Source organism: Gopherus evgoodei, chromosome 2 (genome assembly GCF_007399415.2).
Source record: "Gopherus evgoodei ecotype Sinaloan lineage chromosome 2, rGopEvg1_v1.p, whole genome shotgun sequence".
Lineage (NCBI taxonomy): Eukaryota > Metazoa > Chordata > Testudines > Testudinidae > Gopherus > Gopherus evgoodei.
Window position 1 is genome coordinate 207,812,114 of NC_044323.1, and position 25,353 is coordinate 207,837,466.

Here is a 25,353-nt window from a genome sequence, read left to right on the forward strand (position 1 = left end):
ATGTTCTGTCCAAAAGATTTATTGTGCAAAGCAAACCCTTCTGTTTATAATGAACATTGGGGAAGCAAGTGTTGTGATGGTTTTTGGTTTGGTCACAGGCTGGAGTCTGTCACCCTGGATACAGCAAGTGCTAATGCTATCGATCTGTCATCAGCTGCAGAGGTGGAACACTGTGAATGTCCTCAAGGTTACACAGGGATTTCCTGCGAGGTAACATCTCAGACTGTTTTATGTATGCCCAAAGGGTATATATTTTAAAATCATCTAATTATTACAAATTTTCTTTAATTACACTGTCATGGAAAAATGTGTTTTGGCAAAACGTTGTATATCCAGTTTGACACACATACTGTATTTTAACTTCTCTCAAACGGGGGCAGCAGCATATTCTATATAAATCATAGGTGTTAGGGTCTGGCGGCACTACTTGGCACCAGAACGTATTTCCTTAATTTTATCTGGAAACACTAAAGGTTGATGATGTACTGGAGAACATCAATGATGGAGCTGAAAGTAGCTGAATATGCTTCCTTAAGTTTGCTACGGTGCAGTAATTGAGCCTGCAATTATACAAAATTCCATTTTCATTTTGTGACATTGGATTGTCAGCCCTGAGTTTATTGGAGAGACTTACGTGATGAGGGAGGCAGTTTGGTGACTAGGTCTGGTGAGAACATTCCAAGCATGCGATGAATCATATAATAAGGCCATACACTCATGGGAACTTATTTTATCTCCTTCAAGTGGATGAAGGGCTGAATCAATGTTTTGTACATCTGATTCTTATCCTCTTTACACCCGTGCAAATCAGAAGTAATTTCACTGATATCAATGGAGTTACAACCATATATAGTACCACCGTACTTACACTGGCAGTGAGAGCAGAATCAAGCTATATGTTTTCAGAAGTGGTTTCTTTAATAATTCTCTAACGTGTTCTTTAACACATGATCTGAGCTCTATTTTTTTTTTTCTTTCAGTCCTGTCCCTCTGGGTACTACCGTGTGGGTGGAATACTCTTTGGAGGTATTTGTCAACCCTGCGAATGCAATGGCCATGCAACTGAATGTGATATTCATGGTGTTTGCTTTGTAAGTCATCTTTCAATGTGTTTGTGTTTTGGGCATCTTTTAGGAATTATGAGAGCATTTGGCTATGGCAGAGTGAGACAAGCAGTTTTACAATATATTTAGATAGAGCAATGGTCACAAGCACATTCTCATTGCAGAATGTACTTTGTTTATTGAATGGTGCTCTCAGTAGGTGTAGTTACATAGTCCCTTCCAATCTTATACTTGAAATGAGGAATATCAGTGGAATTGGTAATAGCTCCAGGATCAGAACTAAGATAAAGAAATACTTTTTTCACTGTGTTAGCTAATAAGAGATCAGTCCCTCCTCCATTTATGTCAATGGTAAAGCTTCTGTTGAACTGGATGGGAACAGAATTATACCACAATGTAGGGTCAGATTCTGGCCTCAGATATATGTGAAACTCCATTGAGTGACATCAGTGGGAGTTAAGCATTTCCTTGTAGGGGAAGGACTTAGCATTCAGAAGTTTTTCTGAAATTTAAACCAAAAGATATATAATGGCTACAGACAGGCATGAAATATCTAATAGACTTCTTGTTGCATATGTGTACATTTATCAGAATAGATTTAGTTTTGTGTATAAGTAATGCTTTTGTCTAATGAGATATACGGCATTCTAAAATGTTGGAGGGGGTTTAGTTAGAAATTGTTGTTATTGATGTGGACAAACTAACTTTGTTTTCAATGGTCTGCTCTGTTCTTCATGTTCCTTCCTTGAATCTTAATGCCATATTGCATTCAGACTCATGCTGAGATCCCCCTGGGGATGAAAAATCATCAAGAACAAATATGAAAAGATTTCTTGCATGTTTCACAGGCTTGTCAACACAACACTACAGGACTTTCCTGTGATCAATGCTTGCCAGGGTTCTATGGAACTCCATTCCGAGGAATGCCAGAGGACTGCCAGCCATGTGCCTGCCCACTAAGAACTGACACAAACAAGTAAGCCGCTTGCCTAAGGTTTTCAACTGCATCTTCAGCAATATCACCTGGGTGTTGGAGACAGAAAGGAGGATAAAGAAAAGTAGGATGAGATCCAAAGGGGAGGTAAAAAGACATGAAAATAGAGGAAAAATTTATCCCATCAGAAATATCTTTTGTCAGACAGACCGAGGAAGGCCAGATTCATGGGTGAAGCTCAGAGAACCTACGTTGGTGTAATTTGCACACTGAGGGGAGTGGAAGAAGATGCAAGTTGTCCAGGCTTAGATTTATACTGAATTGTGACAGGAAGGCCCTGGTTTTTGTTTATGCTAGGGCAACATTACCCCATTCTGGCAGCGTAAAGAGGCCTTAGTGTAAATGAGAATCAGGAGAGAATCTGTGTTGAGAATCAGTGTAGCATCTGGAAAAGTTATGTGAGGTGAAGGGACATGATAGGTTTAATAAGGAAAGGGCCAAACTTTAGGAAGCTAAAAATTGTAAATCTTATTCATTTGAAAACAAATTACAGAGGTTTGAAACTCTTTGCATTGATAATGACCTTCTCAAAATATTATTGATAGTTTTAGTCCCACCTGCCACTTGGACAATAGAGGTGAAGTTATCTGTGACAAGTGTCTGCCAGGCTATGCAGGATCACGGTGTGAAAGGTATGTAGTACAATGTTGGGAAAAATCTGTATCATTGTTATCCTCAGCCAGATATCTGTCTACCGGGGCAGAAGTCTTTATACTTGAAAATATTCCTGAGAAAATCTGGATTTTCCCCTCTCATTATATCTCCATTTGGTTTTACTCAGAGGATCTTTGGATAAATGTTGATCAATAGTAAAACTTGCTGGGTGGGGTAGCTATTTGCCATGCCTGCATTCAGTCTGATACAGCTTTCAACCTATTGTACAGATGTGCTAATGGTTACTACGGAAATCCACTGGTGCCTGGAGAGTCATGTATTCCTTGTGACTGCAATGGCAATATAGATCCAACAGAAGATGGCCACTGTGATGCACTCACAGGAGAGTGTCTGAAATGTGTGAGGAACACTCAAGGCCATCACTGTGAAAAGTGTGCTGATGGGTACTATGGGGATGCAGTGATTGCTAAAAGCTGTCATGGTAAGTTCTTACTGTTATCGTTATATTTGAAAGCATCCAGAAATGTAGCAGGCACCTCACAGAACAGACAGAAAGACATTATCCCTATTTTGAAAAGCTTATAGTCTAGCGTAAGATGTGTGATTTGACAATTCAGGATAATAAAGTGTAGAGAGGGCTTGAGTGAGCAAGTATTGCAGCAGTGAGGTTACATTGTTACCCATTTAAGCTTAAGCTTATGCAGGTCCAAATGATTCACTTCTGGTTGTCATCACAGAAGAATTTGATGAAATGGGCAGTGCCAAAATGTATTAAGTGCACCTGATCTTGTGCTGTTGTTTGTATTCAGTTAGTGGTCCACTCACCACTGACATTCAAGGTACCCATACCAGACATTTCCTATATTTCCTATAAACAGTAACAAGTCCGCTGATTTAAGAACAGCATTGACTGGATCAAAGGGACACTTGTGGACAGTGGTATTCCTCTGTCACAAGAATGTTGACCATGACAGACATCTGTCTGGGTGGGTGTACAGCAAGGGGGAGTGTTTAAAAAAGTAATGGCCACTTTCAAAGCAATAATGTTAAAACTATAGCTTGAATACTGTATGTAAACTACAATAAAGTAATGAGATCTGACTACAGAGGGAGTTACCCACATCTAAAATTTCCAAACAGAGATGAACTGCCCCTACTTTGTAAGAAAAAATAGTATCAGAAAAATATTTTTTGCAACATAAGTGTGCAAAGTCTATGTTCTTTGTGATTATAGCAGATTCACTGCACACATTCCGTACATGTCAAATATATCTTTATGTTCACAAAGCTTAATGCAGGCACCAACATAACTCAACTGTGTAAACTGGGAATCATAAGGCCAGATTTTGCTGTTGGTTACACGAGTGTAAATCCAGAATTACCTCACTGAAATCAGTGCTAAACTGAATTTACACTGATATAATAGAAGGCAGAATTTAACTCAAAGAAATTTGAAATGTACATGATCTGATAGGCCATCCTATTTATCCCTTGCAAATGTAGGATTATATGTTCCCTACAATATATTCTTGGTGCGGGGAGAAGAGAGCAAATGTAAATGAGCACAAAGAGTTGTAACTTTACTCCTAGTATTTGGGTTCTTCAACAGGGTACATCTCTGTTTACTTTGTGCATCTCTGCTCAGTACTACACAACTTTTTCTGTTTAGTTTGGCCCATGTGCACAAAAGCGTATTAACACATGGGAGACAACAGTCAGATTTGTGCTTTATATAGAGATATGTTGTTCTGTATAATAATGAATTCATATCTATAGGCATTAATAGATTTTTCTTCCTCTTTCTTTAACATAAGTCTGTGAGTGCCACATGAATAGCTCCCTTTCCAACATTTGCCATCCTGAGACTGGCCTATGTCACTGCAAACCAAATGTGATTGGACCAAGATGTGATACATGCATGGTAAGAAATGAAACTCCCTATCACCAATATATATTTTTGAATATCAGGTTCAAAATGCAATGGCATAGAGGAAATTTTTGGCCTAGTTAAATGCAACATGAATAATATCATTGCATAAAAAGGAGATCAGAAGGGGAAGGTGATGTCTTTGTCAAAAGTTTAATTGAATTTCATCCAACTAGCTGTTTGTAGTGTTGTATTTAGCTCACATACTCCGATTTCCTTCCCCAACCCTGAAGAAGAATTCTGTGTAACTTGAAAGCATATGCCTTCCAGCAATAGAAATTGATCCAATAAAAGATGTTACCTCTTGTCTCAGCCAACTAGCTCTCGTTCATGCCGTGATGCTGGAAGAGATGTGCACATTCTCTGGGCTGGATGACATGGAGATATAAAGTTGAGCATTGTCAACATACTAAAAACTTCAGCTTATTTCTTCTAATTCAGTCTCCTAACAGCCTCACATGCCCACTGAATAAGAGTGGTGACAGCAAAGAATCCTGTGGCATTCCACGTGAGAGAGCCCTACCTAATGAAAGAACTTTAATCTTAATGTACTTGTCTCCTTTTATGTTTGTTAATTGTTCGCATTTTTACAGCTTAGACAGTGAACCGGTAGTGGCCCATTTCACTGTATAGTCCTGATGCACTAACAAAATTGTGCTATGACTTTCACCACTTCAGGGAAGTGTTTAATTGAAAAAAAAACAAAACAAAATTGTACCCTGAAAAATCTTGGGAGTATGTCTTTAAGAAATGAGGTTAGAAGATATTAGTGCATTTTGGCCCTGAGTATACTATGTTAGGCCTTGTGTCCTCGAAGGTAAAGAATCTTTCCCTCCTGGGTCTTCTGAAGGAATGGGATCATTGAACATTCCTACATATAGAGGAACAGTAAATGGATAATGTTGGGGATTCTTCCACCCCAAACAAAGCCTGCAAATGTTCATGCAGGTCAAGCGTCAGAAGTGGATAATATGAAGTGATCAAAGGGAGAGAATACTTTCCCATTTTCAGTGTGTTCAGAAATTTAGCTGAAATGTGGTTTCCTTCCTGTCCAACAGAGTGGCTATTATGGCCTGAATACTGGACTTGGCTGCCTTCCCTGCAATTGCCATCAATATGGCTCAGTCTCCGAGGATTGTAATGATGAAGGACAGTGTCACTGTGTACCTGGAGTGGCTGGAGAGAAGTGTGATCGCTGCGCTCATGGCTTTTATGCATTCCAGGATGGTGGCTGTACATGTAAGCTGTAATCTGTGTTCTCCTCAGAGTTTGTTTCACTTTGAGGATTTCTTTCTTCCAAGTATTTTATGTTACACTTCAGGAAGGGTCAGTTGTTTAAGAAATATTCACAAATCCTTGACAATGGAATGGTTCCCTCATACTTCTACTAAACAGATTTTTTAAAAAAACCTTTGTGGAGTCTTTTTAAGAAGTGATGACTTTCAAATATCAAGAAATCATCTAAAAAAATTGCAAGAGAAATGTAAAGTTTTAAACTGTTTGGCGATCTCTTGCCAGAATGTCTCCACTCCTTCAGAGAAAACAGAAAGCAACAATCTCCTTTTCCCCCTTTGCCCCCAAAATGTAAAAGCTAAAAGTCAATAATGTTATATAGTTGTTTGCACTTCTTCTTTTTCCTCAATTTTTTCTGCATTTCATGCGTTCCATAGTTTGAGAGGCTACATCACTCATTATATTTCCAATACAGTAACTCCCTACTTAACGTCCTGTCTCTTAACGTTGTTTCGATGTTATGTCCCTGCTCCATAACAGAACATGCTCATTTAAAGTTGTGCAATGCTCCCCTATAACGTCGTTTGGCCTCCTGCTTTGTCCACGCTTGCAGGATTCTGCAGAAGAACAGCGACTTTATAAGACAGCATTGCACAACTTGTATCAGGGTGGGCTGGCAGCCCCCATATCAGTTCCCCTCTCCCTTTACCCCCCAGTGCCTCCCCACAGTGGATCAGCGCCTTCCCCCTGCTCCCCCCACCTCCTGCCCATGGCAATCAGCTGTCTTGCGGTGTTTGGGAGGCTGGGGGGAGGAGCAAGGATGCAGCGCACAGCTTCCCCTGGGCCTTCTGCCTGCTCGTTTGCAGCATACAGGAGGCTGGGGGAAACGCGGGGGAGCGAGGACGAGGCACACGGAGTAAAGGGGGAGGAGGTGGAGTAAGGGGGAAGAGGTGGGTTAAGGGTGGAGGTTTGGGGGAAGGGGTGGAGAGGTGGGCTGAGGGTTGAGCCCCCCGCCCCTGGCAAAGTCCGTGCCTGTGCTTGCACAGTAGGGGAAACTGCCGCTGCTGCTGCTCAAGGTGCTTCTCCTAGCCTGCAATGGCACCTTCAGCCTCCTTGCCTGCAGTGCCAGTGGGCTGTGCCTGTGTGGGGTAAGGCAGAGGCACCTCCCAATTATAGTACTTACTGTATGTACAGTATGTTTTTAAACACACAACGTGCACACTACCCCCCTCCCCATCCCCAGCAATTCACTGTTGCTTTATGGCCCAACAGCCCTGCTCGGGCATAGGGATCTACACCAAGCGCTTGCGAGGCCTCCAGCTACCTGTAAAGCAGCTGTGGGTGGTGCACAGCAGAGGCCCTGCCTTGCTGTCTTGTGACAGAATAAACAATGTTTTATCTGCTCCCCACCCTTCACTGGAGGGAGGTAAGAGCACAGGGGGCAGCAGCCCAACCAAAGCAAGTTACAGGAATAGCGTTCCAGTGTCTGCTTCACTGTAGCAGGGGAGAGAAGTGGCGTAGAGATGCACAGAACCTGGCCCTGCTCCCATGAAAATCTGTGAAATCCACAGGAGCTTTGCCATTTACTTTAATGCCAGCTGCATCTCTCTGCCCCTACATGCACACAGCAGAGAGGGGGCATAGCCCTGCAGCAAACATTATTTTTCTCCTCTGACTACATTGGCTGCAATGCTGCCTGGGTGCTGAGTGCATGGTTACTAGGCGAGATACAGCAGAGCCAGTTTTCCAGGGCATCCTGGAAGAGAAGCCTTTGGTCCTCCAGCAGGGCTCCTGTGAAGGTAAGAACCTGCAAGAAAGTAAGAACCTCCATAACTAGTCCTAGCCTAAACCCACAGGGTTTCCAGCAGGGGGGCAGATTACCATGGAGAATGACGTGGGTTTTCCAGATTCTTTCTCTTGCAATAGTTGATTGATACTGCATGACCCCGGCCACTCCAGGCTAAAGGGAGTGAAGAGTAGCACATGCCTGCATGTCCGGAGGATCATCACCCACAACATCATGAGTCAAATACATCCAGCAAGTGATAGTGGAGTGCCTAGCAGTAGCAGTACCACTAGCAGCAAGAAAACCAGGAAACACATTAGTTTGGGTACTAACTTAGACATATTAAAGTGTTTTAATGCAGGTGAGCATGCAGTAGACATTGGCATCACTCTAGGTCTTACTCTGACCACTGTGAGAACAATTCGGAATAATGCCGAAAAGCTCAGGGCTAATGCTTGGTGTGTTACACTGCTTAGTGCTACTACAATAAGCCGATCAAGAAGTAGTTTGCTGGAAAACATGGAGCGTCTTCTCTCACTGTGAATAGAGGACCAAAACCAGCGGAACATACCTCTGAGTTTGCTAGTGATACAAACTACAGCAAAAAGTTTGTATGACAATTTGAAGATAGACCAAGGTGAAGAATCACAGACAGAGACTTTCACAGCAAGTCTGGGATGGTTTGTTCGGTTCAAGAGGCGCTTCCACCTGCATAACATCAGGATGTCCAGTGAGGCGGCTAGTGCTGATACTGCAGCAGCTAAAAAATTCCCCGACTATCTCAAGAAAATAATTGCGGAAGGTGGCTATTCCCCTAAACAAGTCTTCAATGTCAATGAAACAGGCCTGTACTGGGAGAGGATGCCTGAGCGGACTTGTATTTCCCGAGAGGAAACAACAGCGCCCGGATTTAAAGCAGCTAAAGACCATCTAACCTAGCTTCTAGGTGGTAATGCTGCTGGGGACATGAAGATGAAACCACTGACAGTGTACCAATTTGAAACACCACACGCTCTCAAGGGATATTCAAAGGAACACCTTCCTGTCATTTGGAGATCCAGTAAGAAGACATGGATAACTGGAGCTATTTGTTCAGAATGGCTGACTCTCTCTCTATACCAGGGGTGGGCAAACTTTTTGGGCTGAGGGCCACATCTGGGTAGGGAAGGAAGGGGCTCAGGGCAAGGGATTGGGGCAGAGGAGGGGTGCAGGATGTATGAAGGGGCTCAGGGAAGGGGGTTGGGGTGTAGGAGGGGTGTGGGTGCAGCAGGGAGCACAGGGCAGGGAATTGGGATGCAGGAGGGGTGCAAGGTGCAGGCAGGGGGCTCAGGGCAGGGAGTTGAGGAGTGGGGTACAGGAGGGATTTGGGCTTCAGCCTGGTGCTGCTTACCTCAAGTGGCTCTGGAGTGGTAGCAGCGTGCATCGGGGCCAGGGCATGCTTGCTGCCTGCCTGCCCTGCACCCGGCCATGTGCCACTCCTGAAAGTGCTGCGGCCTCTGGGGGAGGCGCGCTTTGTGTGTTCTGCCTTTGCCATGCCTCCAGGTATCTCCCCCGAAGCTCCCATTGGCCGCGGTTCCCGCATAGAGGCCTCTGCCCCCCCCACCCGGGGGCTGCAGGGGCGTGGTGCTGGCGGCACTGTGGGTCAGATCCAAAGCCCTGAGGGGCCAGATCCAGCCTGTAGGCCGTAGTTTTCCCAACCCTGCTGTATACTATCCCTGCATGGAAGGAATACTGTGACAAGGAAAATCTTGATTTCAAGGTTTTGTTGCTTATTTATAATGCACCAGGTCATCCAATCAACCTGAACGACCTGTGTGAAAACGTCAAAGTTGTCTTTCTGCCACCTAACACCATACCACTCATCCAACCCACGAACCAAGGAGCCATCACTGCATTTAAGGTGTATTACTTACACTGTACTTTTGACCTGCTCATCAAAGGCACCGATGAGGATGGCAAACCTACAATTCGGCAATTTTGGCGTGACTACAACATCCTGAAGTGCATCAATAACATTGGTGAGCCCTGGGCTGAAGTTACTCAGGTATGTATGAGCAGTGTGTATGGGAAGTTGTGGCCTGAATGTGTCAACGACTTAAAAGGATTTAAAGATGTTGTTCCCACTATGAAGAACTTTATCCTCAGCTTGGCCAAGAAAGCAGGTTTTGATGAGGAGCAAGAAGCCGACGTTACACAGCTTCTGCAATCACACGGAGAAGAGCTAACCAATGAAGATCTGATGCAACTAGAGGTGACGAAAACAATGGAAGAAGAGGGCCAAGAAGTAGAGGAAGAACCAACCTATCGAAATTTGACTGCCAGACGTCTTTCTGAAGCTTTCCAAATGATTGAAGCTGGCTTGCAAATCTTTAGTGATGACGATCCTGACAGGGAACGCAGCTCCAAAGTGATTAGGAGTGTTGGTCATCTAATGACTTGCTATAAAGAAATTTACCAAGGGGGAAAAAAAAGGAAATCAAAACAACAATCTCTAGATGTGTTTTTTTGAAAAACAGAAAGTTCTCTGACTCCACCACCTCAACCAAGCTTCATAGTCAGCAGTGATGATTTGTAGTATTAAATTGTTCCTTTAAAATTGTTTAAAATTTACACCTGTATTACATTGCTTGTTTAAAATGTATATAATACCTTTTGTCTGGCAAAAAAAAAAAATTCCCTGGAACCTAACCCTCCCATTTATATTAATTCTTATGCAGAAATTGGATTAGCTTAAGATCGTTTTGCTTAAAGTTGCATTTTTCAGGAAAATAATTACAAGGTTAAGTGAGGAGTTACTGTATCACCACCTGGTTGTAAAACAATTTTTAGCTATAGTACAATGATAAAATGTTAATCCAAAAGTAAGCAAATCCTGTTGCAGACCAGTATGCTAGACAGTTTATTTTATACACACCATAACCAAAGAAATGTCTCCTTTCATCTGACTGAAAACATCACCATTGTTTCTCACAGAACACAATAGCGGGTAATATGTAATGCAAAGAGATTGCATAGCTGTATTTATTTTAGGAATTAAAGCTGGAATTTTCAAAGGGACCTAACTTTCTTAGGCCCTTTGAAAATTCCAGACTTAAATCTTTGTCTGTTAAAACAAACCAACAAACCAAACATTCAAACTTTTCTCTTAAACTCTATATTTTTTGTAATTTGTATTTACATTTTTCATAATATTTAGGGTAACTAATGTATGCAAGTAACCTATCCTGATACAATTTTTTTTTAAAACCCATTATTATAGTCCACTTAAATTATGAATGTGTAACTGTCCCTCCAATTGTTATAGGATGTTTTCAAACATTACCCTTCCTGCTGGTAATCTACAATTTTCTATCTGTCAGTCCAGATTCTTCTGTTGATGCCTATCACTGTAATATTTGAATAACCTAGAGCAGATTTACTGGGCCACATTCTGATTTCCATTCCAGCCTTTTACACTACACAGATCAGAATCTAGCCGCAGCAGGCCACTGGAAAATTCTTTGAGTGGAGTGGAACGCTGCATTGGTGTACAGCCGGCAGTGCCAGCTGCCTTGCATTGGAGATCAAGGGGTTGCAGCAGGCATGGGGAGTTGTTCCACGCCACTCCATTCTACCAATTGTCTACTAGCATATGGTCCTTCAGGGACCACATGCCCATGATGAGTCAGAACAGCCCCTAGGACTGGTGTAGACCTACCCACAGCCTAACTGGCTCCCTGTTGCTTTCCCCCCTCCTCTTCCCCTTCCCTGCGCCAAGCAGAACTCCTGATATAGAAGAGAATCTGGCCCATTATTTAGAAAATTTATTCTTAGGAATTTCTATAGTGTTCATCATTTTATCTGAGCGCTTAAGGCAAGCAGATGAAGGAAAAGATTTGAAAAAGTAAAGTCTATGGAGTCTATTCTGCTGTCAACACTCTTATAAACTGCTGCGCTGTCTGAATAGTATTATGCATGTGAATCAAGCAGAATATAACTATAGTCTTAGTGGCTGGAACTTACCTTGTTGCCCAGCTGTGGTGAGAGGAGCCTAATGAATGGCAAAACTAATCATTTAGGCCTATTTCTCTTGCAGCTTGTGATTGTGCTCATACTCAGAACAACTGTAATGAGGATTCTGGCCAGTGCATCTGTCCCCCTCACACGCAAGGACCAAAATGTGAACTCTGCAAGGACAATCACTGGGGTCTTGATCCTGAACATGGCTGTAAGGTATTGTATACTTCCTAAAACCCTGCAATTATTTTAAGAAATGCACATTGTAGTAAGGGATTTACCTGTAGGTAAGTTGGTCAGAAGTGGCCTCAAGTTTTGAATGCCTCATTCCTGGTTGCCTGATTTGAGTGGAAACTGCTTGACACTCAACAATTTAAATTGGTACTTTTGTATGGGCACCTACGTACATAAGCTTAGGCATCCATCTTTGAAAATCTTGTCAGAGTGTGTGCTTTGAACTGCAGCACAGGCCCTATTAAAAGTTTGCCATATGTTTTCTGACTCGAGCCAAGGGTGCTGTAGTTCTGGAATCTACAATAGTTACTGTCAGTAGCACATCTGGTTACTGTGCTATCAAATAGACATAATATTGTTCTTCTAAAACCAATCTAATCTAGTACGTCCGACTTCATTTTTTAAATAGTTAATGTATATTGTGTGTTTCACATTCTTAGGTCATTATATAAATATTATTGTCTGTCAACCAATTATTTAAGCATTAATAATTTGCTTAGATATTTCTGTTGCTGAGTTAGTAGGGTGACTGTTGTAGACTGACTAACGTCTTTATGGACATCATAAAATTAGATTAACATTCTATTTAAATCAAAGTTATGGGATGATTCCTCTTTCATGCATGGAGAAGTAATTAGTTCCAAGTGGTCTGGTGATGATTAGCTTGAATGGCACAGTATGGAATGTTGAGCTCAAATTTTAGTCTTTTATTGCTCCGGGAAGGACCTCTTCTCAACTGACCAATAATGTAAGCTAAAAGTTTATAATTAAGCAGTGCGAGTGCCAGCTCAGGGCAGTTCCTGTGGAGCAGTAGCCAACTGGGAGAATATTCATTTTTAGGCAATTAATCTCAACAAGTTAATTCCTCCCCATCCCCCACTTCGGAAAAGGCACTGGGCCAAACTTTAATGTAATCATAACATGTCTGGGATTTCAATAACACAGTCCCATAATTTTGTACTAGTTGACTTCAGTGGTGATTCTTGTGAGGGAACTGCAAGGACAAGAAACCTGAAAAGTACTGCCAGAATGTAGTGCTGCATAGAATATATGGCCAGTACAGCAGTCAGTCAAATTGTTGCATTTCTTGAATTTTAATTTTTTAAAAATCAGGATTGCAACACATTGCTGTAATCTCTCAATAAAGCCTCCAATCTCATTGATTTGTAACAAATTGTTGCTTGCTTGTTTGTTTGGCAACCAAGTTTTAAATCTCTACTTTGTCAGCTAATATTCTGAATATTTGGCGCAGGATTGTGCCTGACCTCCATGCATGTTTGCTGAGCCACAGGAGGAGTTGAGAGGCCTAGACACTCCTGGGCCTTCCTGTTGAGTGGTGTGACTCCGCAACCCATCAAATGGGCCAGTGCCTTATTGGTACAGTTGAACATATAGAAACCCTGGAAGTTTTCTAACTGACTTCCCAGGCTAGAAAAATGGAATGTTACCTTTTCATAGAACCGTCACAGAGAAATTATGCACTCCTTTCTGCTAAACCCTTTGCATTTCTCTCTCTTATATTTTATAAGTTATTTTAATCCTGGTACCACGCAATATACTTTGGGCTCAATTCTCAGCCGCAATGAGTTCACACATAGCTCACCTAAACTGTAAACCACCTTCTTGCTCCCTGTTGTAGGCCAGTCTGGGCCTAAAATGGCCTCTGGTATAATTTTGTGCAAGCTAAATTACATCAGCTGCAGGTAGTCACTGCTCCCAGGCCAGGATCTGATGCAATGCCATTTACGCCTCCTGGTCCCTTCCAACTTCAGGCAAACCCCAACACGCCTCTGAGATGGAATGGGGGAGTCAATGCCATGCAGCCAACTATTCTGGCTTTGTGCTACCCCAGGAATCCCTTAGATTGGGGAAAATCTTCATTTGCCCCTTTCGGGCAGCTTTCTGCAATGCTCAGCGGCACTAAGCAGCGAGATGCGTGGTCAAGGATTGAGTAAAAGCGTAGTCAAGTTATAAGACTATCGTGTGTTTCTCCTTCCTACAGGGCAGTGATTTATACCATAGCTTCCTTTTCTTGTACTTTTGCCATCCAGGTAGAGGTTGAAGTAAATGCAAATTGGTGCCTGTATTTAAGAAACTTTAAGTGGTTGTATTTAAACACAAGTTTTCTCAATATTTACCATAAATTATTAGAAATATCAGTTCTTGCTTATTTTCTTTTAGGCCTGTGACTGCAGTGATGTAGGTTCAACCAGTCTCCAGTGTGACTTACAGACAGGTCAATGCCAATGTAAAGATGAATTTGGAGGAGAAGACTGTTCTAGGTGTGCCTTAGGCTATAGGGACTACCCAGACTGTGTTTCCTGTGACTGTGACTTGAGTGGCACCAAAGCAGACAAATGTGATGAGAGTCAAGGAGTCTGTAGTTGTGAAGAAGAAACTGGCATTTGTGCCTGCAAGGTATAATATTCAACAGGAGTGAGAGATTGCTGTTTTTTTGTTTGTTCCATTGTTTTAAATTGCCCTATAACTTTATTTTCAGCTTGTGGTCCTTGCATTATTAGACATGATCCTGCAGTCCTTTGCATAGGCAAATCTCTCAAAGAAATCAATGGGGATTTTCCTATATTAGGAAACCAGTGTCCAGGTCCATATCTATGTTCAACCATAAAAGGTAGATTCTGTCTAGCTGGAATGCTGAATCACTGATAAGCTTAAAACTCCCACAATACATTCTGACAGAACAATGGTTAGATTCTTTATAGTCTTGCATAGGATTTTGAATATTTCACAACTGCAGTCTAATTGCAATACTGAATTCACATACACAGACACAGGTTTGTTCTCTTTATTTATCGCAGCTGGGTGAAAGGCAAATCCATGTGTGTGTTCTAAAAATAAATTTTGCAATGTGGTTTAAGAAGATTTCTGTGACAATCTTTTTTATGGTACAGAGTGCCCTCTGGGACAGCAGCTAGTATTGCAGATCAGAAATGAATGATGATACATTTGTTTTATTTTCGTATTTCATTAATAGGCTTTTCTCTTTCATAATGGGTACAGAAGCCCGGTATCATAAGACAAGACTGGCTATGAGCCCTGAGAATGTTTGTAGGTCTTATTAAGCTTATAGTAGTTTTGCCACTGACTTCAGTGGGGACTAGGATTTCACCTATCTACGTAACGAGCTTTTCAATGGCAAAAATATCACATCAAAAAGTTTTAATTATACAAGTTCCTTGTATTCCATTTTTATTTAATGTTTTATTTCCTGTGTGATTTTTGCCTCATCAATAGTATAAATGATAACAATTTTTACCCAATCACTCAAAAGAAAAAAATTTGATTCCATATTTAAAGAGATATTTTCTCAGAGCATCTCTGGGAGGTGTATTACACAACAGAGAACCAATTCAGTACAGAAAAATTGTTCTGACCTCATTAGTAGTGCAGAGATAGCATTTCAACCCAAGGCCAGAGAAAAATACATTGTCTCATTCCAAGACACTCTAGGAATGTTGTGCTATTGGCATGAAACCTTCAGAATGCACCTTCTGAATGGATATAGCTGGCAGAACAATTTCTGATGAAGGGGATTGTTTAGTAATATACAAGTACATCCCTCCTCCATTCTCCATTTTGGTAGATAATTATTGCTTCACCCATTTTGTAGAGATAGCTAATGCATAGAAAGCATTTATACATACAAACCTGACTAAAAAAAATAACTTATTTTGATTAACAAATTAGTCTAGCTTTAATAAAAGTTTTTATTTTATTAATGTTTAAACTCAAGTTTACTCAAGTTAAGAAAGAAGATACTATACATCTGGGGTCAGACTTGAGTTATGAGAAATTCCTGGTATCAGTTACAAGGTTCACAAGATACATACATTGTGTATAACCAGCATAGACCGAGACTGGGGTGCAGGAGTTTTTAAACCGTCACTGAATAAGTGATCTTTGGTATGCCACCATAGAATATATTTAGAGTCCAAGTCAGTAGTGGTGTAACAAATTCAACTGATTCTATTTTTTAATCACAATAGTCTCCCTGAGGGGAGGTTCGCCATTCCAGGTCATATATATATATATATATATAGTCTTCTATTACTACTATGCACTTCTATAGCTTCCTTCTGTCCCAGGATATCAAAGCACATAAAAAAAAATAATTAGTTAAGCATCACAAAATACCTGTGAGATAGGTGCCTTAAGTATTATTATCCTCATTGTACAGATGGAAAAACTGAGGCACAGAAATGTTATATTGTACACAATAAGTTTTTATTGGAGTTGGAACTAAAATAAAACAAAGATTCTGACTACTAGACATGTTTTATCACTATAAAAGCTTCTTCCCTCAGAAATAGAACAAAAAAGCTTTATAAAGATTGGGAGGAAAAAACTAATGTAAATCCAAACCCTTTCATATGATGTAAAGCTACTAGCCAAATGTAAAACTCTAAGTTTTCTCCATTGCAACCAAATACACCCCTTAAAAGATACATTTAAATATACTGATATTAGTGAGAACTGTAGTATCAGTCCTGTTTCCCAAAAATGTTAAAGATGTGCCTGTGCCAGTAGAATTGGGGATATAAATATGCCCAAGAGGTGAACATCTACATCTAAAAGTCAGTAAAGATAGAAAAAAGTTTTTCTCCATATAAGTGAAAGTGGCGCACTCATAGGAATAGCTGTAAGTGTAGAAAGGGGTAGAAGGCCTCTCTTGAGGCTGCTGCGAAGGTGGCTGATCAGTGCCAACTGTAGTTGTGTTGGTTTTTATTTTTAAAGTGAACTCTATCCACTAGGAATTAGATTGACCTCACTAATTCATTTCACAGAATCACATCCAGGGACAGAGTCTGCCATCCTAACTCACACTGAGCAACATTCTTCTGTGTGAGTCTTCCCACTTATTAGAAACAAAAAAATCAACAGAGAGTCAATTTTTTCCATCTTTTTCTAAATTTGTGGCTGCTAATTTTTACTAGATATTCCAACATCTTATTTTTGCTTGAAAATAAGTTAGCTGTGTTTTTAAAAAATGTTAGTAATGTACAACAATGGAAAAATCGCATCTACTGCGCAACTGCTACTGTGAAGTAACACTGAACAGTCACAATACCTGTTATAAACTTGTTGCTCCACCATTTGTATAGCAGGGAAACATTGCCTTTCCTAAAATATCATCTTTCATTCAACTTGCAGAGCAATAAAATGTAAGGATATGTATTTTTTCTCCAGGAAAATGTATTTGGGTTTCAGTGCAGTGAATGCAAGACTGGAACCTTTGCTCTCCATGCTAGCAACCCTTCAGGATGCACTCCGTGTTTCTGTTTTGGGCTGTCAGAGTTTTGCTCAGAATTGGAAGACCATGTGAGAATTCCAGTAAGTAAAGCAATTTAAACTTTTAGGTCCAATTTTCTGCCACCACAGTGACTTGAATGAAATTGCATAGTTCTGTCATGCAGAGCTGAATTTGGTTCACTCTCTCATGTATGTAAAAGGTGTGGGGAGAGTATGGAAGAAGAAAAAGTTAAGAAAGCTAAGCATTGGTATTCCCATTTCTAAAAGCATATATGTCATTGCTGCAGAAATTTAAAAGAGAATTATAAAGATTGTGTCTCCATTTTTGTAACATGGCAATAGTATTTTTATTCCTCCTAAACAGAGTTTTAAAAATCTCACATAAGCTGAAACTGTTTATAGTACATTAAATTTAGATGAAATAATACTTTGGGGTGCTTCTATTGTTCTTGGTGTTGTAGGTAATTTTGACTCCAGATCAGTCCATTCTACATGTGGTTTCTCAAAGTAACCTCACTGGAACAGTTGAGGGTGTGTTTTCTCAGTTTTCTGATGTTTTACTGGATGCCACAACTGTCAGAGAACACTTGAAAATGGAGCCATTTTATTGGAAGTTACCAGACCAATTCCAGGGAGACCAGGTGAGATATTTCAACTAAGAACATGAATAGGTGTCATTTTATCATGATAATGGTGTCTTACCCTGATTGCAAATGTTTCTGAATTAAATTGACTATTGTAATTGAAGAGTTGAAACATTCTGAATTGAAAGTTGTCGGACTTGTAGCATATATAGCTACCAATTCACACTGTACATCTTCCCATGAGGTTTTACTTGTCTTTTAAGTCTGGGGGCATCAATACTTTATCACTATGGTATTTTTCAGGGTTAGTATGGGGAAGAAATGTTGCTGATAAATAACCTGAAAGAGACTTCAACCATGACATTTTATATAGAAAATAGATTCTATAAACTTTTAATACTGAGGAATTAAATGAAATTGCATGGCACACCTTGAAACAGCAGAAGCCTAACAAAGACACACATGACTACTTTTTAGAAATGCGTATTTAACCTTGTTGCAGGATTTGCTTAGTTTAAGTTTATAGGTTTTATAGCAAATTCTTCAAAGAACTGACAGATTTAAGTCTTCTGATGGCAGTGATATATTTTCAACCAGTATCCTTAGAGAGAATAAATGCAATATTGTATCATCCAAACAGCTCATGGCTTATGGAGGAAAACTGAAGTACACTGTTGCTTTTTATGCTTTGGATGGCTTTGGCATGTCAAACTTTGAACCACAGATTCTGATAAAAGGGGGTCGCACCAGTAAATTGGTCATCTATGTGGATATCTCTGCCCCACAAAATGGAGTAAGTCGTGAGGAGGAAGTAGAAATGAAGGAGGTGAGCTCAAACATTTTGAAAAAAGGAATGGTGTTAATGTAAGTGAATAAAGATGGCCTTTTCCAGAAAAAAATATTTGTGGGTGTTTTGATAAACAAATATCTGACTTAAAATGAAACTCAGTGAATAAAGTCCTTGAATTAAAATGCGCATTAGGAGAAAAATGGCTGACTAATGTCACTCATGAAAATAAATAAATGGGGATTTAAACTGAAATTTAGTTTCTTCAGTTGTTTATCTAATGCTTTGAAATGCTGATTATGAGAAGCTTTTGAAAATTAGATTGAGATCTGCATTAGCAAATGAAATGCCCTTGAATGTTGTTTTCCTGGTCCAGTCTGGCAGTTTAGTGATATTGTGTTGCTCTGTCAGAAAGGTTATCAACATTTGAGTTTGACTCCTAGCCAGGCAGGGACTAAGTATGTGTTGGAATCAGTATGCTGTCCAAAGGGAGGAAAGAAGCACCCCACATTGCTCTCTGGCAGTCTTGTCTGGCCATCATCAATGAGTGGTGCAGATATGTTCTAAAATGAGATGCACTCAGCTTATTTTAACCAGATCACTGCGATTAATGACTATATTTCTCAAAGAGTGGAGGGACGTGGGGGAGAGATTGTTGCCTCTAAACAAGTATGTGACCGTGAATACTTCTGATTTACAGATCCAGACTAATACGGATACCCCTCTGATACTTGACTTCTGATTTAATTAATGTAAATGAATTCTCTTCCCCCTAGCATGTGTGGAAATACTTTAATTCTGTGTCTGACCAATCTGTCACACGTTCTGACTTCATGTCAGTGCTTAGCAACGTTGAGTATATCCTTATCAAGGCATCATATGGCCAAGGACTACAGCAAAGCAGGTAAAGCATCCTCTGAATCTGTTGTATTAATTTTAGCTTAACCCAGGAATAGTCCTAACTAGGCTTGGCAGATTTCAATTTTTATGTTTTATAATTTCTATGGAGAATATTGATGTAGAATTTTACACTTTTTATCAATTTAAAATTTTCACAATTGTGCAAACTAATGGATTTTAAACACTTATTTTTTTTTATTGATTACAATCTTTCTAGTTTGTGGGAAATGACGGTGGGGTCAGACTATGGAGGATGGGGGTCAGACATTAATTATTTAATAACAGTAGACAATGAGATTCAAAAAGTTAAAGCTTTAGAACTACTAAAACATAAGCACCTATTGTCTGGAATAGAAGCAGGATCACCTCTAAATTCCTTCATTTTCTGTGAAGTGCTAAGTGTCACTGCTGCTTATATTAGTATGAAAGCTCATAAAGAAGCACAATGACTTGTCTACTAAGACAGCAGAGGCACTGGATATGCTTATATATCTCCTAAATGAACTGTCTCCCATCTTACTCTTATGTTTATTGACTTACTCACTGCAGTACTGACACGTTTCTATACTTTTAATTTTCAAATGAAAAACCAAGCCTTCATGAGAAAATAAAAATTATTTAATGTGAAAATATTGGGCCTGATTATACACTGCCTCACTACTAGTGTAAAACACTTCCAAATCAGAATGATAGCATTTTATACCCCCTTTGGATTTACTTTGAACTAAGTATGGTAGAGAGATGCTATTTCACCACGCATGTGTTTGCTAGGAAATAAGAGCATACTTAATAGAGATGGGCCCTAACCAAACCCCCACATCAGGACATTCCTGAATATTGAAAAAAGTTCATCTCTGCATCAAAACTCTGTGGCTTTGACATGCCGAACCAAAATCTCTGATGCAAACACCCTTGAACTTTACAAAAGTTTGGATCTGAACTTTATAGCTCGGGTTCAGCTTTATTCACTAGATATTCATGTTCTCTTACTCTTCATCTAAACATTTCTTGTAGAATTGCAAATATCTCAATGGAAATTGCAGTGAAGGCCGAGGAGATGCATTTGGGCAGAGAAACAGCACACCTCATAGAGCAATGTGAGTGTCCTACTGGCTATGCTGGACTCTCATGTCAGGTACGCAGCTTCTTATTAAACAAAATACCTTTTGGTGTGTCTTTATTTCTGATAAAACATCTTAAAATATATACCCATATTTTTTTTTTATCCGCTGCTCTGCCCCACATCTGCCCATGCAGAGCTGTGCGTTGGGGTACTACAGGGCGAAACATGTAGACCTGAATATAAAAGAGCCTCGCCAATTGATTGCTCCTTGTGTGCCATGTCAGTGCAACAACCACAGTGAGACCTGTGATCTGGAAACAGGAAAGTGCCTGGTATGTACGTTTCCATTGTTGTGTTGGTTTTGCCAGAACATCCAATGTCCATAGTCTACCAGCTCAAGAAAGAATTTCTAAAGCGTATGATGCTGTGGCACTCCAGTGAGACGCATACATTTAAACGTAATAATGGAAAATATCAGAGAACTTGTTTTCACTTTGGGGGTAAGTTGACCTAAGTTACACTACTCCAGCTATGTGAATAATATAGCTGGAGTTGATGCAGCTTAGGTCGACTTACTGCGGAGTCTTCACTGCGCTGTGTCAACGGGAGATGCTCTCCGGTCGACTTCCCTTACTCTTCTCGGAGAGCTGGAGTACTGGGGTCTACCGGAGAGTGCTCTGCCATTGAATTAGCTGGTCTTCACTAGACTCGCTAAATCGATCGCTGCTTCATCGATTGCAGCAGCGTGATCTACCTGTAGTGAAGACCAGTCCTCAGTAATACTACTTCGTTTCCTTTAGTGAAATCAATGAATGTTTCAAAGGACATCTGACTCAAGACCTTAAAATTATGACATTCCTATTATATGTTTTTGTCTTGTTTTTTAGTATGTCCCAGACAGTTGTTTACCTATTTATTGTTTTGCTGCTGAGATTTAAAGGTCCAGTCCTTGGTCTTGCCAAGCTGAGCATAGGCACCTAAAAGTGAAAGAGGAAAAGTAGCAATATACTGGGCCTCACCCCCAAACTTGTACAAGGGCCAGATAATATTTTGTAAGAATTATAATTTTCTCTGTTATGTTTAGTTTGAAGTTACTGTTGTGCTTGCTTTTCAAGGCTGGCTTACTTTCTTTGAGTTGCATGTTAAATTCACATTTTAAAAAATATTTCCTACTGTCCCTCTGGCTTGTCAGCAGTTCTTGCTTTGCCAGGCCTAACCCGACTCTAAAGTGTGAGTCAGAAAGCACCTTGGGGTTCAGTGACTTATTAGTGTAAGACCACAAATTATAGGTCCAGACTTAGCTACTCCAGTAAATATCAGCCATTCCTACCCTGAACCTCAGGTTGTAAGTGTGTATAAGTAACCATCTTGGAAGATTGTTAATTATGCTTCAGTCAGAAGGGGAAATCATCATCCTCTTTCTGAAGCCCAAGCAATTCACTTCTTTAAAACACCTGATCTCCACTGGCCTGAGTAGCAAGATCCCTTAGGGCATTTCAGACCTCTGCTGGTCTCAGACTGTGGGGTACCTGGCATTACTACTGTTCACTAGCCTCAACTAGTCTGGTAGTCTACTAGCATTGTCTAGTGGAAGAAGACACTGATATTGCTATAGGGGGAATAATAAATCATTTTCTTTGCTATCTAATTTTGTACGGACTAATAAAACAGTGGGTGCGCAGGCTTCATTTATGAACATTTTGTAGTTCAGTTATCATGATTATTGAAACTTTGTTTTACGTCTAGGCAGCCAGTTGAATTTTCCATCAGAAGCTCATTTATTTTAATAGCTTTTTTTCCTAGTTCCATCATTTCCTGTGCCTAATTGAATTCATGGTAGTGTAGATCAAAAACGTCTGAGGAATCAAGAAAGAAATTAGGTCAGCATGTTTGGCAGGGCACTGAGGGAAAATAAAGCATGTGTATGATCGGCTGATTTGCGGAAACGCAAAATGGTCTTCAGCACAGAAAATGCTGGCTGACTGTGATATTAAAGATGATTAGTAAAGACTGCACCAATTTATTGATTGGAGAGATGATAACATTCTTGTTGCTGTTTTAAACTGTGTGAATTTCTTGTTGTGTACCAGAACTGCAGAGATAACACAGCTGGTGAGCACTGTAGTGTTTGTGCCCCAGGCTACTATGGGAAAGTAATTGGATCTGTCAATGACTGCTCTCTTTGTGCCTGTCCCAGAACCAACCCGATGAGGTAACCAAACATTCTGAACTCTGATGTGTATTTGATCACAACACTGGGGCTTGCTAGCATCCTGACAATAAAAGGGCCTGTCTTTATTATATCTCCTTACTTGTAGGGGTTTGCATGTCATCTGTTCTTTACCTGTATGGGGCTGAACCTTGTACTTGGAGTTATCCAGCCTCAGAGGATTTTGAATTGTAAAAGTGGCATAGAATAAGTCAGTGAAGTTGCTTGCTGGATCCAGTTCTGTCAAATAGAAGGGTTTGTTAGAGAGTTCATGTTTCTGCCATGCACTAATTTAAGCCTAGTCCCACGTGTTTCTTTAATAAGGATTTTTTTTTATCACTAAGACCCATTTCCCTTTTGTCCATGTGTGCATCTTCCACTGGTGTCAGTTCTAAATGTGAATGAATGCCTTTTGTGTTAGGTTTCCCTGTTATGTGTTTTACAGAGGGACAATTCATCATATTTTGAAAGAGCAATTACTCTGTATACAAACAAGCTCTTTTTCAGAAACCTCAAGCTTGAAAAGCAATATGTATGGATGACTGAGCTCAAGCCTGGGACCCAGGAACTCCTGAGTTCTAATCCTAGTCCTCATGAGGTGTGAGACTTTGGCCATGACAATCAACCCTCCTACCTCACTTTCCCCACCTGTAAAATGGGCATGGGTAATGGTCCAAAATAACTTAAGATCTGCACATCAGTGTGTGCTGGCACAGATCCTGGGCACAGAGTATCCCTTCATGTTAGGGAGCCTGCAGCATATTATCTCTGTCTAAGAAGAGAGCAGCACTCGCTAGTGTTGTGGTCTGGCTCAAGGAGACAGGATAGGTACGGATTTAGAGCTTCCCTTTGACATCTTCCATCAGCATGGCTCCAGTGAAGCCCTGATCACAACTTAAACATGTTTTTCCACAACAGAACAGCTGAGGGAAGGTGACAGCAGAAACACTGTCCTCCCTCAAGCAGGGATGAAATTCCTCTGGGGAGACGAGAGACAAGATTTAAGCAACTCCATCAGGGAGAACTTAGTGCAATATCAGGCTGTATGAGTGAGCTTTTTTATACTGAATACACAGCACGGACTTAACCTTTTAGTGAAATACATAGGCTGAGACTCTAATGTAGTACACAGTTATCAAATAGCAATGAATTTATAAATGTCTTCAAGATACATAAAGATTTCACAGCATAAACCCTATGACACTACATCACAGTGAACGAATGACACTGCAGCTTACAGTATTTTGTGTTTTAAATGTCATGTGTTCACCTGGTAAGACTGCAGATGTCTGAACTTGTATAGTCTTGCATTTAGATTGTATCTGTCATTTAGCAACTCTTTCTTCCTCTAGCTTTAGTCCCACTTGTGTTCTGAAAGATGGTCATGATTTCCACTGCGATGCTTGTCTTGCTGGATATGAAGGGCAATACTGTGAAAGGTGAGATACATTTATGCTCCAGGAGGTTTTTGAAAAACCCTGCACATGTCTGTACCATTAATGGAGTACTCAATTTGCCTGTGATGCTTTTTTATAATAAATGGAATGGCTTAGAATGATTTGTAGATTACTGTACATAGACTAATAATTACAAATATTATGCTCCTCAATCGCTATACAACATCTTAGATCAGCTAGTGATAATGAAAAAGAGAGGGTTTTTTGCTAATCGATTTAAAAATAATTTTCGGTATCCCTTGTCCCCCTATAGGTGTTCTCTAGGCTATTATGGTAATCCTGCAATGCCTGGCGGCAGCTGTCAGCAGTGTCAATGCAATCCAAGTGGCTCGATTCACAATAATTGTGATCACATATCTGGACAGTGCTTCTGTAAGCAGGGTGTGACAGGACAACTGTGCGATACATGTGAACCCAGACACATCCTTGTGGAAAATGAATGTGTTTGTAGGTGTTTTTTCCTGTCTCTCACTGGGTTTGCAGTGGTCAGGTGGCATTTGTGTGGGTGTGAAGTGCTTGGTATTAAAAAAAAAAAAAAAAATTATCAGCCTTGTACATTAACCTACTTTTACATTGAATTACTAATGTAAGGTCAGATTCTGCCTGACTTTTACATCACTGGCCAGTGGAGAGGGAGGGTTACAAGGAGCCAGTGGAATTAAAGCAGCATAGAATGTTTCATTGGGCCTGATTCTTTTTCCAAAGCAGTATGAATGCATCAGTTTCAATGGTATTAGTCTGGATTTACACCAATGTAAGTGCAGGGATCTGACCCTCAGACTTACACTTATGTTAAACTGGTGTGTGTGTTCGTGTGTGTGTGTGTGTGTGTGTGTGTGTGTGTGTGTGTGTGTGTGGTCAGAATCAGATGCTATGTTTTTAAAACATACTACAGAATGTACAATATTGTATACTATCAATATTATTTGTAGGCTTTCTTAACACACAAAGTGTATGTATGTTAGCTGTAAATTCAAAGTAATATTTCCTTTCAAAGAATGTCTTTTTATAGTAACATTACTCCCCTTTTTGTAAAATGGTTTCTTCAGCTTGCGATGATGACTGCACAGGTGTTTTGTTAAATGACTTGGATCACCTTGACAAAGCCATATTTTCGGTAAACTTCACTGGTGTTACCTTTGCACCATATGGGATATTGGCAGATGTGGAGAATGCAACAAAATACATGAAGGTAAAAAATAAATAATGGAATATTTACTGACACCTTGAAAA

General features: G+C 40.3%; 1 protein-coding gene across 1 annotated transcript in view; it reads left to right on the forward strand.

The window, feature by feature from the left end:
• LAMA1 (laminin subunit alpha 1) overlaps positions 1 to 25,353 on the forward strand; it is a 150,145-nt gene that overhangs the window by 71,340 nt on the left and 53,452 nt on the right. Inside the window, exons 15-33 of the mRNA XM_030552788.1 lie at positions 99 to 210; positions 981 to 1,091; positions 1,913 to 2,040; positions 2,604 to 2,690; positions 2,943 to 3,154; positions 4,488 to 4,594; positions 5,659 to 5,839; positions 11,695 to 11,831; positions 14,031 to 14,267; positions 17,058 to 17,201; positions 17,582 to 17,761; positions 18,345 to 18,530; positions 19,268 to 19,395; positions 20,406 to 20,526; positions 20,649 to 20,786; positions 22,545 to 22,666; positions 24,016 to 24,102; positions 24,374 to 24,567; positions 25,170 to 25,312. Coding sequence (XP_030408648.1) covers positions 99 to 210; positions 981 to 1,091; positions 1,913 to 2,040; positions 2,604 to 2,690; positions 2,943 to 3,154; positions 4,488 to 4,594; positions 5,659 to 5,839; positions 11,695 to 11,831; positions 14,031 to 14,267; positions 17,058 to 17,201; positions 17,582 to 17,761; positions 18,345 to 18,530; positions 19,268 to 19,395; positions 20,406 to 20,526; positions 20,649 to 20,786; positions 22,545 to 22,666; positions 24,016 to 24,102; positions 24,374 to 24,567; positions 25,170 to 25,312 — 2,755 coding nt within the window. The remainder of the gene's footprint in view (positions 1 to 98; positions 211 to 980; positions 1,092 to 1,912; positions 2,041 to 2,603; positions 2,691 to 2,942; positions 3,155 to 4,487; positions 4,595 to 5,658; positions 5,840 to 11,694; positions 11,832 to 14,030; positions 14,268 to 17,057; positions 17,202 to 17,581; positions 17,762 to 18,344; positions 18,531 to 19,267; positions 19,396 to 20,405; positions 20,527 to 20,648; positions 20,787 to 22,544; positions 22,667 to 24,015; positions 24,103 to 24,373; positions 24,568 to 25,169; positions 25,313 to 25,353) is intronic.